Below are 15,217 nucleotides of genomic sequence, written 5' to 3'. Positions count from 1 at the left end.
CTGCTTTTGAGCCATGCCCAATGAGGAGAGATAATACAAGGACGCACCGTTGAGAACCAATCAGTGTCCGAATACATGTTTAAACAATCATAGTCCACGCCTACATTCAGAGATTAACAGTAAAAGAGGGGCCACTTGTATTATTTTTTCAACTCAACGCAAACGAGTTATTTGTTTGTTTTAAATACATATTTTCCAAGACAAACGCAGTTGTAAGAATTAGTACATTTATTTAAATGCATGCATATTTTCTGACGAGGACAGTGATTTTATAACAAAAAAATATCTATTTTACTTTCTAACCCCAAATTTTAAAATACGTGACACACGCTATTTTTCATAATCTTTGTCCTAATTCGAAACCTGTCATTGCACAAGCCAATGTAATCGTTTAAAATCAAATTAAATCTCACTTTCGTTGAATATAGTGAAGTATTTCTCGTTGGACCACCACACACCCGTCTGGCTAATAGCTCGCCGTGATCGTATAGTGGTTAGTACTCTGCGTTGTGGCCGCAGCAACCCCGGTTCGAATCCGGGTCACGGCAGGAGATGCTGGTTGTTTTTTGTGTTGTTTAAACAGGTTTTTATATACAAGATAAATATGGAGGTAACTAAAATACTAGAAAATAAAATTCAACTCATTACATTTAATTACTGTCAAACTGCTTGACCATTTGCTACTTATAACTTATACTTACTTAGGGAGGGTTATGTGCACACACACTAAATGAATATATTATTATGAAGGAGTGGAACTATTGCAAAAGATATTGAGTTAAACTTGTCAATATTTTGTGACACCACTATAATGAAAATATGAAAAGTGACATACGATTGTAATGAACCCTCTTATATTCTAAAAACCATAAATAAAATTAATTGCAACTAAATGCTTTCAAAGGTGAATAAATATCACTGTATATGATATTTACTCATCTCATTTTACTGGAGATTTGCTGGAGAACTCCAGCAAGCAAACAACACAATGAAGACCAAAGAAAAGAAAAGCAGGTTGTCAGTAATTTAAAATCAGAATGTTTGATTGAATTGAATTTTTTTTTTTTTGGGAAAGATTTTTTTATGTTAATTGGTGATATATAAAACTACATAAAGCTTAGAACATGTGGTCCACATATGAAATAGTAACACTAACAAAACAAATATATATCAAGAAACATAACACAGCAGTCAGAAGGGATGATTTATATTACCTAGTATTTGTTATTTGGTTGGTAATTGGAGCTGGTATGACTGCTGTTTGCTAGATAATAATGAATATAATATATAATTAACATGATATAACTTACCACCAAATGTTATAATTTTAAAGTGCAACATATTAAAAACAGTCTTTAAACAAGGTTTTTATATACAAGATAAATATGGAGGTAACTAAAGTACTAGAAAATAAAATCCAACTCATTACATTTAATTACTGTCAATTGTTATTGTTACAATGAAAAGCAGGCATAATTGTCTATTAATCACCTGTTTTGTGAAACTTATGCTGACTGGAAGAAGTTTTTGTGGATTATTTTTAATGGATTTTCTCCTTTTTTTCAATTTTCCAGCTTCCGGAAGCGAATGCGTGTCACGTGATTTGAGCGCTGTCCAATCAGCTGCCAGAAGCGGACGGCTCGTAATTTTGAACAGACGGGGAGCAGCCAGCGATGAGTGCTGCAGCTAGTTAGCTGGTAGCAAAACATCGACAGATATTTCTCCAAATAATGGACTTTACGCTGTTTCTCTACTCTGGATAAGGTGGAAACAAATCCGTGTTGTTATTATTAAACATGGACTCTCATATTATCACTCCTGGACCCTATCGAGCCACAAAACTGGTGAGTTTTTGTTGTTCATAGAGCAGAATGAGACCTCGCTAACTATTTTACTAACGGAAAGGTTTGGGGTGTTTTTGTTTCAAATATTCAGTAACAGTTGCGTACACCTCTTTGATAAACTAATTTTAATAAGAATTGAAACTAAAAAGACGTTTGTTTCTTTTACTTTTTCTCAAAAACATTCCTTTGTGTGACTCCCACACCCTGACTTTAAAAGCAGCTCTTCTCAGCAGCTGATCAGGAGTAAAATCAAATACTTTAGCAGTTAGCTTACTAAATGCTTATCATGGTTGGTAACTTTGTACATTTTAATTTACTTAAGTTTCAAACTTTCTTGATTAAAACATGTAAGAATATTTTATAACACAATGTTTAAATGCATTTTAAGAAAAAAAACGGTTTTCTTTATTGTTTCAAAGTGGGAACATTCAGGTATGTTGGCAGCAAAGTAACAGGCAAGTTGAAGTATGAAAATACACACAAAGTAAAAAAAAAATCTGTACATTAAGCGCAAATTTAGTGTAGGAAAAATAATACTGTGAATTTTAATTTATTTGATTAGGACAGTGCACATTAATCAACATTACCACAATTCATGGCGATGTAAATACGCAGAAATTACACAATAGCTAAATTTTATTCTGTGTCCTAAGACACGAAAGCAGGAAAAAACATCTTACTTTATGGTTCACAGGACAGTACTCATAGTTCTATTAAAGAAATAAAAATTAAAAAAACAAGAAATAACCAACAGACAGAAACAGTTAAAAAAATTTTTGCACTTCTCAGGTGCACATTGTTTATTCAACATTTTTGCTTGTGCCTGTAGATCAAAATAACTGTAATACTTAATGTGTTTGACTATTTTTACTTAAGTTGGAATAATTGTTGCTATTCTGGTTTCTGTCTTTCTAAAGATCGGTAATTGGCGATCGGCCAGAAAACTGCAATCAGTGCATCAATACTTACCTGTCTGTGTTTTTCTTTCAGTGGAATGAGGTGACACGTTTGTTTCGGGCCGGCATGCCCGTCAGGAAGCACCGGCAGAACTTCAGGCACCACGCTTCCTGCTTCACGGCCGCCGCCGCCGTGGACTGGCTGCACCAGCTGCTCCAGAGCAACAGCAACTTCGGCCCCGAAGTCACCAGGCAGCAAACCCTTCAGCTGCTCAAGAAGTTCCTGAAGAACCATGTGATCGAAGACGTGAAGGGCCGCTGGGGAACGGAGGACCTGGAGGACAATCACATGCTCTTCAGGTGATTTATTGTCATATTTTAAAAACATACATGACCTAAACTGGGATTTAATCAAAGTTAAGTTCTTCATGTGCGTTTTTCTTTTTTTTTTTTCAGATTCCCGTCTGCTTCTCCTCTGAAACCGATCCCGTGTCCAGCTCCGGCGCCAGACTCCAGGTCCATAAAGAAGCGGCCGTCACTCCGGGACCGGGAAGGTTTCTTCAGACTGAGGAACTTCAAGAAGCAGGAGAAAGACTCCATGGTTAGGACTAACCAGATATTTATATAACCTGAATAAAAACACACAAACACGTTTTTATTCTCACCGTCTGAAGTCAGATCATTTGGTCAGTTTCAGGGATAACATTGTTTTAAAATGAATTACTTTTTGTATTTTCAATTGGCACAATTATATGGTCAGTGGAATAAATTGCCCCAGAAGTTATTGCGATAAACAATAATATTGTTGTTTTGAGATGATTTTAAAGTAACATAATGACGTAATAATGCAAGAACACATCCTCAAAGATCAATAAACTTTAAATTCTCTTGAACATTTAACACTGGAACTGGGACTGGAATTTTAAATATGTAAAATGAATAAACAAAACAACAAATGCAATGAATTACAAAGTCTCTGTAAACAAAATTGTTCTTCAAAATAAGAAAAGCACCAGAATGAAGATTTTTGTCCTCTAGTTTTTGGTAGAAAACAGTCCGACAGTCCTAGCAGCATAACTACCGAGATATAAATACTTTCTTCCAACTTGTTTTTAGGAGAACGTGGATCCTGCGCTCCAAACGCTGCAAGACGAATCAAATCCGCCGACAGAAGAGCAGCAGCACCAGAGACGAGAGCTGACGCTGGAGGATGAGCAGGAAATCTGGAGAGACGTCACCCTGACGCAGTAAAAACACTGAACAACCAGACTCACAGGCGTAATGTTGCATCAGAGCGCAGAAATCCAAATTATTATGAGATGGAAAAGTTTGTTGTGTTTCTCCAGCCTGCAGAGGATTCTGGGCGTTTCTTCTCTGGATGAGGTTTTGGACCAGCGGCACATAAACCCCCAGAACATCATCCACAACATGACTAACGTCAACAAACACGGAGTCGTCACGCTGGAGGACAAGAGCAGTGAGTGATGGACCGCACCCAGTTAATTATTCACAGCCCTGGTAGATCTAGATTCAAAGAAATAGAAACAATTAACTAATTATTAAAATAATCGACGAATTTAGTAATCGATTAATCGTTAACTGGAGTATACAGATTCAAATAAGACCATGTGCTGAGAGAACAATACACTGAGCGCAGTAATTAAACCAAAACTATATCATAAATATAATACAGTTTATTTATATCATAAAAGTTGCATTTCTGATTTAAAAAATGTTTTGTCTGTAAATATGTTCTACTCAGAGCTGCTCAAGAGGTAGTTTCAGTTTTACCTGGTTCAAATTCTGCTGAAAAAATAATAAAAATTCTCCTATTAAGGAAACAGAGCAGTAATAAATTCCTTGGTCAGTCTAACCTGTCGGTTTTTCCAGATGATCTTCCTCATTGGGTTTTGTCCGCCATGAAGAGCCTGGCGAACTGTAAGTACAACAGATTACTCAGAAAACGCTTCACACTGCATCATAATGATCCCAGTTTTCATGTGGGTTTAATCAACTGTTTACTGTAGAAGTACAGCAATGGATTGTGGGTACAGAGGTGATTCTTTGGGGGCGGGGGTTGCTGTCATCCAAGATTATTTCCAGAAGTGCATGACAAACGTTTTTCATCAAGAAAATGTGAAAATTACTTCAACAAATAAGATTGTATTATTTGAAACGGGAGGAAAATGTGGCCTTAATGATGCAGGAGTTTTCCATGGACCCCGGGCAACATGGCGTCCTGCTCCCAGCTGGAGGGCCAAAAGCTGCTCGCTAATGATGACTAGCATTGGTTTTAGCTGACAAGTTTCAACATAACACGCTAAATATTAAATGTATGCGTTATAGAAAAAAGGAGGCCGTGCTTTGCTACTAATTGTCAACACTACAACAACTAGATGGTCAGGAACAACTTTTAATAATAAAGAGAGAAACATGGTTAAGCTAGTTATGCTAGCCTAACTTTGACAACAATAACATGTAGATGTGATGTGGAACTGTTTGTGTTTCGGTTCAGTTAATAAAAAAAGGAGGACTCACACCAATTCTGACAATCATCAGGAAAGCAGGCGTTTACATTAATCAACCAACTGCTGTTAGCTTAGCTAATAGCAGCGGTTGCTAATCTGATGACTTATTGATAATAACAAAATAAACATCAACATTAAAAAAAACATTAAACTGTAACGGACTGAATGTTCTGTTGTTTGTGTGGGGAATGTTTGAGTGGTTTTTGTTGTTGTTGTCTTTTGATGTTGGAACCTGAAACATATTGTGGCGAGGTTGACAGTTGCTATGGCAACGAGTTTGCGTGTCTCGTACCCGACACAGGAGGCGAGAAAACAGAAGAATATGAGTGGCTTTCAGTTGCTCTTCAATGGTTTTTATGCTTTATTTTCCTTTTGCAGTGGCGCATAGCCTTAAATTAATAACTACAAATCAGGTTTTATTTAGTTGAAGGAATTGTTTTCCCGCGGCAGCGCGGCTATGGCGAGCGCAAGCCTTCCCGCGTTTTGCGCATGCGCAAAATTTCCGGAAATGAACAATTACACGCAAGGGGTTCACGTTGTTGCTTTTTCCCGGTACATATCTCCAAAAAAATGAGTAGTTTCTAATCTTTACAGTGCAGGTGTAACGAACCTAAACCAGCCGGTGACCATGTTCTGTTGACCCGCAGGGCCGAAGTACGACAGCGACCAGCCGTCCTACCCCGGCTTCGAAAGAGACGTCTTCAAAACGGTGTCCGATTACTTCTACAGCCTCCCTCAGCCGCTGCTCACATACGAACTGTACGAACTGTTCATCAACGTCCTGGGTAGGCAACGTTTTTCATCCTGACCCGCTCAGCTGCTGGGGAATCCGACCGACCAGTCCTGTTGATGTGACTCTAACAGTGTCTCTGACTGCTAACAGAGGTCCTGGTTGTTGTTGTTTCTGTCTGTAGCTGCGTTTCCATTAACCAGAGAATTGCGCCAATTGAAATCACGAAAATTAAATCACTTAATGTAAACACGGCCAGTGATGTTTTCAGATGTAAAAAGTTGTATCGCTAGGTGCGGTATGGAAACACTGTTTTCCGCATCAGACCGGTCACGGATGTCACTTCTGCCGGAAACGCCAAATAAGATGACAGGAAGAAGTATGAACATGATGATTCTTTTTTTTTTTTTGTGGACAATCTGCAGCTCATCGCATCCACAGCTCATAAAACGTTGCTTGTTAATCCAACGTGTTGAATTCATACACTGCAAAAAATATCATCTTTCCAAGTATGTTTGGTCTAGTTTCTACTGCAAATATCTTAGTTTTATCTTATTTTAAGTGTACTAACTTACAAGTGACTTTTTCAGAGCTTGTTTTAGGTCAATAATTCCTTAATATTGATTAGAAAGTACTATAGATAAATTCACTTATAACAAGATATTTTTTCCATTTACTAAGTGAAATAATCTGCCAGTAGCAGATTTTTATCAGTATGAAATAATTATTTACTTAAAATAATAAATGCTTAAGTCCGCTATAATTTATTGTGCGATTAATTGATTTATTGCTTATAGCGACAGACTTGCGTGTGATTTTAAGTAAGTTTCTTATTTAACAGAAACACCGTAATCACAAAATAGATTTTTTATTTTTTTACAGTAATGGAATATCAACAAAGATACATTTATAATGGAAACACAGCTACTGATGTAAAAGTGTGACTTAACTGCACCCTCTCTCTTCCCCTTCACTTTCTGCTTGCGCTGTCCTCTGCCCTTTGACCCCGTTCCTGTGCTGCTTGCCTCTCCGCCTGCGTCCCTGTTTGCATCTGCTTTCAGTGATGTGTGGATATGTCGCAGCGCCCCCTACGCTCCAGCGTGGGAAGCGGAAGAGTTCGGAGCTGCCGTCGGTTGCGGCGCCGCCGGCCAAGTCGTTGTTTCTCTCCACGGAGTGCCTCCTCCTGTCGCTGCTCAGGCAGGGCTCATGCGACGAGGTCGAGTCGCCCATGAGGGACGTCCTCAGCGGAACGCTCCAGTCACGCAAGGAATCGGGCGGCACGAATCTGAAAACGGTTAGACTTCGCACAAGAAGCTGCTCCCTGGAAACCATCCTGGACCGCTCTCCTCCTCCTCCATGCGGCCTGCAACCGTTTCCTTCCAGCGACGAAAATCTTGTTTTCCCACCTCAGGAAGGGCACTTGAACACAACGTTTACGACCAAAGCGAACAGTTTTGTTCACGAAAACGCAGCAGGAGTTGTAACCAGGAGGAAACGCTCCGCGGGTTCCAGGGTTAGACCGTTAGACGGTCAGGCGTCGGCGCGGCCTCGCAGCGCCAGCAGCTGCCTGGACATCGTCATGGAAACCAAAGAAGAAGAATATGGAGGGATGAAATGGTCCAGTTGCCTCAACATGAACCAGTATCCTCCGTCTTCCTCCCAATATCTTCTCTCTATCCCAACAAAAGCTCAAGGTAGGGGTGGGCATTCATCGTGTCGTTCGTCAACTATTGTGATAAAACTAATCAAAATCCAAATTTTTTAAATTTATTATTGTCATGATTAGGCCTGTCACAATAAATAATTTTCCTGGATGATAAATTCTCCTAAAAGTTATTGCAATAAAGAATAATGTTGTTGTTTTGAGAACATGTTTAAGTAATATAACAGAATAATAATGCAAGAACACATTCTCAGAAATCAATAAATGTTAAATTCTAATAACATTTAACGCTGAAATAGAAGGACGCTTTCAATATTCAAAATAAATAATAAAAACAACAAATAAAATAAGTTATGAAGTCTCTCTAAACAAAATAGTTCTTTTAAAAAAGGGACTAGTGAGACCAAAACACCAAACTGAAAACATTTATTATGTTATTTTTGTAGAATGAAAGAGAGAAATGATAAATCATGCTAACTGAAATTATTGCTCTAGTTCTAATTTATTGTGCCATTAATTGGCTTATTGTTTTATTTCAACAGGTCTAGTCATGATAATTCCCAGCTAATGATGTTTAAAACTTTCTGTATTAGTATTCTCATTTTTGCTCCACTGATTCTTCATTGAGAGAATTAATAAAAATCAATACATTTGAAAATGTGATTAAATGAAGTTACTGTGTGCAGATTAGTGAAACAAAATCACACGAATCAGTTACCTAAAGCAGATTTAATAAATCATTCTAACCGTTATCTCAGTAGCATCGTGATAAAAGTTAAAGTCCGTATCGCCCGCCCCTAGCTCACGGCTCCGCCCCCGCCTGCAGTACCTCTAACCTTTGGGCGCTGCCGGCGCCCGCCGTCCGCCGCTGCCTCAGCTCGCTGGACGTATCCAAGCCGCCACAGCCGCATCGGTCTGCGTCGCAGCTCAATCTGCCCGTCTGCGTGGCTGCCAGAAACTTCCAGCTCCCCCAACCCAAACTTGAGCACAGTAAGACCTTCTCCCGCCTGCCTGCGTGTGTGTGTGTCGACGCCAGATCTAACACCCTCACCTCTGCTAATGTCTTCCAAGCAACTTTTTTCTTAAATGAATTCAAAAGCAGCCTGCTAACGTCTGTCTAAATGCAGTGTGGATAGTTTTGTGCTGCTTCTGTTTTATCTGCATGTTTTGAACGGCTAACGCCTCTTAACTTCTACCTATCAGTCTGGTCAACTTTATTTGTGCAGAAAATTTCAGCAGTAAGGCAGTTTGACGTGCTTTACATCCTGAAAACATGATTCAGTTACCAATTATGTCAAATTTACATCAATATGTCAGTGTTCCAGTTATTATGGTTCAAAAGCAACACTACACTATAAAACACAAAATCTTAGCAGGTGTTTTTTGTTTAGTTTCTTGTTAAAATGTCTTAGTTTTGTCTCATTTCAAGTTTACTAACTTACCAGGTAAGTTCATTTTATTTATGTAGCACATTTTCAGCAAAAAGGCCATTCAAGGTGCTTTACATAAAAGGAAACAAACTAAAGAGCAAAACATAAATAAATCTAGTAATGTTGATTCATACCAATGACTTTTCATCAATATATGAGCTTCTTTAAGGTCAACATTTTTAAAATATTCATTTAAAAAGGTTCTATTCTATTGGGAGATTATTTCCATTATAAAACGGGAAAAACTCCTTAAATGTTTTTTTTATTTTGTTCCATACCTTGCCAGTTTTGCTTCTTGAATCTTACCCAGCTCACATCATAGTTGTAGTTTATTAATATCACCCATCTATTCACTTATCTAATGTAATTACCATGAATAGATGTGATTCATAATTTAGCCCAGTTTTGCCTCCATGTCGTCTCTGATGGTGATTATTTATTTTCTTGCAGGCGTTCTCCAGCCGCAGTGCGAGCGCGTCGCCATCGAGGCGCTGCAGCTCTGCACGCTGCTCCTCCCGCCGGCGTCCCGCAGGAAGCTGCAGCTCCTCATGAGGATGGCGTCCCGCATCAGCCAGAACGTGGACATGCCGCGCCTCCATCCGGCCATCGGCACCCGGACGCTGGTGAGGAGCGAACGGACGACATGTTTCCAAACACAAGAGTTCAATTCTTTTGTTGAGATTTTATGTCACAGAGCAACAAAAAGCGGCGCATGTTTGATAATTGAATAAAGATTATGATTGTTTTAAATTATTTATTACATAAATAAATAAACAATTTATTTATTTATTTATCTAACTTTATTTTTTAAAGGTAGAAGTGGGAAAAAAAGCAACAGTGTTTCACTACAACCTCTCTGTTCCCAGAAAAATGGGAGGAAGATTAAATCGTCATAAATTTTGTTTCTAATTTTTTCAATGTAAAATTTGTTAAAATATTTAATTTAGATGTTACTTACATTCTGATTCGTCTTTGCTCCTCTAAAGTTAGAAATGGAAACGTGTCTGACAAAATAACATTAGGCGTGATTAATATAAAATATTACATATTTACCTGGAATCAAAAAGGGGATTGTGATGAAAAATTTTATTATTTGGTAATAATGTCATAATGTATTATCAGGTAATATTTTCCACCACAGAGCTTATGGCTGTCTAAAATCAGACATTATTACATTATTTTATGATAAATGAATGTAATAATTATGGATTAGTGACTAAAAAATATTCTATAAGTTGATGTTTCTATACAGATTTTCACAATTTCGCAAAAAGAAAAAACGTTCAGTTGGCTTTTGTGAAAAAGAATTAATGTGCAGAAAGTGGAAAAGTTTCCTGTGTTATAAGTGAAATAATCTGCCAGTGGATCTAGAACTGGGTTGCTAGGTAACGGCCTGGGCTTGGCTGGGGTTGCTAGGTAACGGTCTGGGGTTGCTAAGTAACGACACAGAAATAAGTGCAATAATCTGCCAGTGACTCAAACTTTTTCATCAGAAATTATTGCATTTAGAGAAGCTTCTTTATCTTGTTGAAAAACTACTTATGAATTAATTTGGACTTATTTGAAGTGAACTGAGAAATTTGGTCTAGAAATTAGACCAAACTACTTGGTGAAGTTTTACTTTGTACTTTCCAGATGGTCCACACGTTTTCAGGCTGCGTCCTGAGCAGCGCGGAGGACTGCGACCTGGACGAGCTGCTGGCGACCCGCCTCGTCTCGTTTCTGATGGACCACCAGCAGAGCGTCCTCTCCGTCCCAGAATACCTGCGGAGCGCCATCAGGGACCACATCCACTACCTGCGCGCCGTACAGGTACGCCGTTACCGTGGAGATGGAGAAACTGGAGAAATCCCCAACAATGCTTCAGTTTATATTCAGTGTTTTCAAGATTTGAAAAGTGCTTGATATTTTAACTTCACAGTTTTGTAATAAAATGCCATTTAACATTTGATTAAAAACGTAAATTTGGAAAAAGGTTTTTTACAGTTGAAGCCAAATATTTTCATCCACACAATAACACATTTTTAACGATAAATTGTCCCAGACGTTACTGTGATAAACAATAATATTATTGGTTAGAGACCATTTTCAAGTAATATGATGTTAATGGTAATGCAAGAGAACATTCTCAACAATCAATAAACTTTAAATTCTAGTGAACCGTTATCACTGGAACTGGAAGACATTTTAAATATCCAAAATAAATAAAACAATAGAAACGACAAATAAAATGAATTCTAAAGTCTCTGTAAACAAAATTGTCCTTCAAGAAAAGCTCTAGTTGGGACCAAAAACCAGATTAAAACTTTGGTCGTCCAGTTTTTGGTAGAAAGAAAAGCTATAAATCAAGCAAATGGAAATGATTGAGTTTGTTTTCATTTATTATGTGATTAATTGATTTGTTGCTTATTGTGACAGGACTACATACTCCTAATAAAAAGACACATTTTTTTCTCACTGTCTGGAGTTAAATCAGACTCATCTTGTTTTATGTCAGGTAGAATTACCAAAATAATTTCTATTTTCTAAATTCTAGAAAACTTAACACAAACATTTTTTTTTAGAGATTTTCTTTTAAATTTCTAGATATTTTGTATTTCAGTATTTAATTTGAGTACTAAGGTAATTTACTTTAACAATATCTATTATTGTTTCAAAATAATATTTATTATTCCTAATGACTCAATGTCTTATAACTATCTCATATTTTATATGTTAAACAAATTTATTGAAATTGGGGGAAATTTGTGTTCATTATCAGTTGTGTAAAATATTATAATATGTTTTAGTTTAAATTGTTCCTCCTGTAGAATGAAGAATACTACCACAAAAAGTTATTAATAACAGTAATAAATTATGTAACGTAATAATTTATAGTTAATTTGTATTGTTTTGTATTTTGCGTTATTTTTTGGTGCAACGTTTGGAGCTGGAAAAGTGAGATAACGTCCCTTTAAAAATGATTTAGTTTTACTGTTGAAATGTATAAACTGGAATCCTCAACATCAATCTGAGACGCAAAATAATTTAACACTTAAAAAAAAATCCTGATCCACAAAAGTATATGAAAGCTTTTAAAAGCGTTTTGTTTTACAGTGCCCCCTAGAGGCAGTAGATGAAAACGTTTTAATATATAATTTGTTTTATGACTGTTTGACCGCCCTGACGCCAGGTTCCTGTCGACACGGGTCCAAGCGACGGCGCCGACCCGGTTTGCGTTCCCATGCCGATGTACGCGTTCTGCAAACAGATAAGCGGCGCTGAGTTTGAGCAGCAGAAAGCGGAGTCGTCCCAGAAGGCCATGGAGGAGCTGCTGGAGATCCTGCTGACGGACAGGAACCTCACCGAGAAGGATCGGCGCAAGAAGCTAAAGCAGGTCAGCTAACGGAACCAGAACCAAAAACAGGTCTGGATAGAACCCAAAATGATCCCATTTTCTAGAGTTTTACCTCAAGGTTCCACTTCAATTTCCAAAGCAGCTTATAGACTGAATGTTGTGAGAAAATTTAATGTTAGAAACTCATAATCAGCCAATTAACTCAGGCTGGGTGTGGCTGTGGTTGCTAGGTAACGGAGCAGCGCTCGTTGCTTGTGAAATAAAATACCAACTAGAACTTGTTTCATTAATATTGAGGAATTATTGATGTACAAGCTCCTTTATCTTGTTGAAAAGTCACTTGTAAGTTAGTTTGTTTTGTACTAAGATATTTTTATTAGAAACTGGACAAAATACGGGTCAGATTTTGTTTCTGCCGTGTTTCTGGGGCTTCCTGCCGATGGCTGAGTTATGAATATCTCCTGTAGATGTTTTTTAGCGACTTATTCAAGTTTATCCATATGTAATTTTTTATTTAATTTCTTATTTAATTGAAACGCCACAATTACCAAATTGTTTTCCCCCCAACATTATTGAAACATCGACTAACATTTGCTGACCTTTGTAGTGGAAACGCAGCTGTTATCGTCTGTGGTTCAGTTTCAGAGGCAGTACCCTGACATCTACAGCCGCCGCTTCCCTTCCTGCGGCCAACAGAGCAAAACCGACAGCAAGCCAAAGATCAAACCGCCGCTGCTCAACATCAAGAAGACCTTCAGCATCAGGAACTGACGCCATGACGCTCACATCACGGTCAAAACTGTTACATTATTGGTGGAAAACGCCACTGATATCCGTTTGTGTTGGTTCATTCTGTAGATGAAGAGCGTCTCATACAGGCAGCTGAACAGATTTAGAGTTCACACTTTGTTTTCTTTTCAAATACTCTGCAAACAGCATTTGCAGCACGTTTGGGAGAAATATTAAACTTTGAGCTTAAATTTTAACTTATATAAATAATTACATTGAGAGGAGCTCCATTTGTCTAAAGTTTTAAATCTTTTAGGATATTGTTTGCTTTTATTTTAAATGTTTTTAAGAACGTTTTGTTTTAATGGAGGTTTTTGTTTTGTTTTATGTCTTTAGGAAGTTTTGAGTTTCAAAATGTGAAAATGGTTAATTTTTCAAATTCCAAGTTTTCCACTTTTTTTCTAGAAAATTTCTCAAATTATTCTGAAAATAATATATTTTTTTAGAAATGTACTAATTGTTTTTGTTCCTTCTACATTAGCTCAAATACGGTGTCCGATATTTCTGCTTTATATGCAGGTTAGAAAATGTTTTTCAGTGTTTAAGAAGAAAACCTTCATTCACCGCAATGTTAATCTTTTATGAGTCATAAAGACTCTTAGTTGAGGCTTAATTCAGCATTTTTTATTTTTATAAATTAGGCCTTTAATTTACTAAATCAAATCAAAACTCCTAAATTGTTACTTTTCATGCTACATGCTCACAGGTACTTCATACATAGAAACTAACTTCTACTTTTAGTTACCCCTCTTTTGTTCTAAATGTGTATTTGACTTTATGAAGTTTGTTTATACCTCAAATGAAGTTAAGTGACCACAGAAATACTTTGTGTTTTTGTCAAAAACTGAACATAGGAGTGAAAATGCACCTATAAATGTTTACTATGCAAATGTTGGGAAATAAACCTGGTTTGTGTGACGCCTTCTCAGTTTATACTATCGGTACCTTTACAAGGTGGTGAAAGGAAAAACTCATTTTAGTTTCTTAAAATGAACTGCTTGCTTTTGAAAGTTTAACAGCACATGGGCGGTTCTAGGCGGGGGACAGCGGGAGGCCAGTGCCCCTGTACCGAAGAGATATTAGATAAAATAAAATTAATAGTAACCGGTCTTTTGGACCGGCTTCATTTTTTACCTTCAGTTTTATTTTAACAATGAATTAAAATGTAATTTGTTGCACTTTTAGCTTCAGCCCTATTGCGCTAGAATCATACTCTAACTTTTATTTTAAAAAAAATATTTTTACATATTTGTTAAAACTGTCAACTTGCCCTGATAGTTTATGAGGCAGATAACCTGTGAAAAGATCAATTTCCTTCACCTGCTTTTTAGCTGCTATTGCCGTCTGGTTATTTTTGGTGCTTTTCTCCAATCAGAGCCAGGAGGCGGAGCTTAGCGCTGTCAATCAAACTCATGTAGTCGCAGCTAAATGTAGTAATGGCAGAGAAACAACTACAGGGAAACTGTCTATCCTCTGTCGTCGGTGGCCATGCTAACTAGACTTAGCATTCACAAGTGGATGATTGACAGCACTAAGACCCGCCTCCTGCCTCTCATTGGTTGATTCTAGTTAAATCCTTTTTTATTTTTCACAGATTATTTGTCTCATAACATAGTTACAGTTTCAACAAATGTCTAAAAATATATATTTTCTATACATAAAAGTTAAAGACTTGAGATGTTTTCCAGATTCACTCTCCTTCTTTCAAAAGTAAAAAAACAGAAAGTTTCCCCAAACGTTTGCTGAAAACCATCAGGAACTAATCAGCTCTAATTGCTTCTGCATGTTTATCCAACTACAAAGGACGGCGGGTTTTAAAATTCAATTTTACTGGTGGGACCCACATCATTAGGAGGAGAGGTTGGTTGTGTTTCCAGGTCGAGAGAAAATCCAACATTGAGGCGAGGTTCTGGCGTCTGAAAGGAGCCGAGACAAAGCTGGTCTGTTCAGCCTGGGGGAGGCGTGGGGGAAAGTTTGAGGAGGAGGAGGAGGGGAAAGGA

The 15,217-nt window shown here is 37.5% G+C and overlaps 1 protein-coding gene and 1 non-coding gene across 4 annotated transcripts; both read left to right on the top strand.

Annotated features, from left to right (window-relative positions):
- The first annotated feature begins 408 nt into the window (after window positions 1-408).
- On the top strand, window positions 409-13,561 carry depdc1a (DEP domain containing 1a). Of its 3 annotated transcripts, XM_028027945.1 has the most exons (14): window positions 409-493; window positions 1,575-1,844; window positions 2,835-3,100; window positions 3,197-3,341; window positions 3,857-3,987; window positions 4,087-4,217; window positions 4,631-4,678; window positions 5,916-6,053; window positions 7,060-7,692; window positions 8,463-8,651; window positions 9,542-9,714; window positions 10,727-10,903; window positions 12,264-12,467; window positions 13,068-13,561. In XM_028027945.1, exons 2-14 carry the CDS (start codon window positions 1,797-1,799, stop codon window positions 13,197-13,199), a joined length of 2,415 nt encoding a protein of 804 aa, XP_027883746.1. In that variant the 5' UTR covers window positions 409-493; window positions 1,575-1,796; the 3' UTR covers window positions 13,200-13,561. The 3 variants fall into 3 exon arrangements, with proteins under 3 accessions (XP_027883746.1, XP_027883747.1, XP_027883748.1); XM_028027946.1 differs by lacking the exon at window positions 8,463-8,651; XM_028027947.1 differs by lacking the exons at window positions 7,060-7,692; window positions 8,463-8,651.
- trnah-gug (transfer RNA histidin (anticodon GUG)) lies at window positions 477-548 on the top strand. The gene has a single exon. It is a non-coding gene; the product is annotated as a tRNA-His (tRNA).
- Window positions 13,562-15,217: the final 1,656 nt, after the last annotated feature.

Source organism: Xiphophorus couchianus, chromosome 9 (genome assembly GCF_001444195.1).
Source record: "Xiphophorus couchianus chromosome 9, X_couchianus-1.0, whole genome shotgun sequence".
NCBI lineage: Eukaryota > Metazoa > Chordata > Actinopteri > Cyprinodontiformes > Poeciliidae > Xiphophorus > Xiphophorus couchianus.
This window is presented reverse-complemented; position numbering and strand designations above follow the sequence as displayed.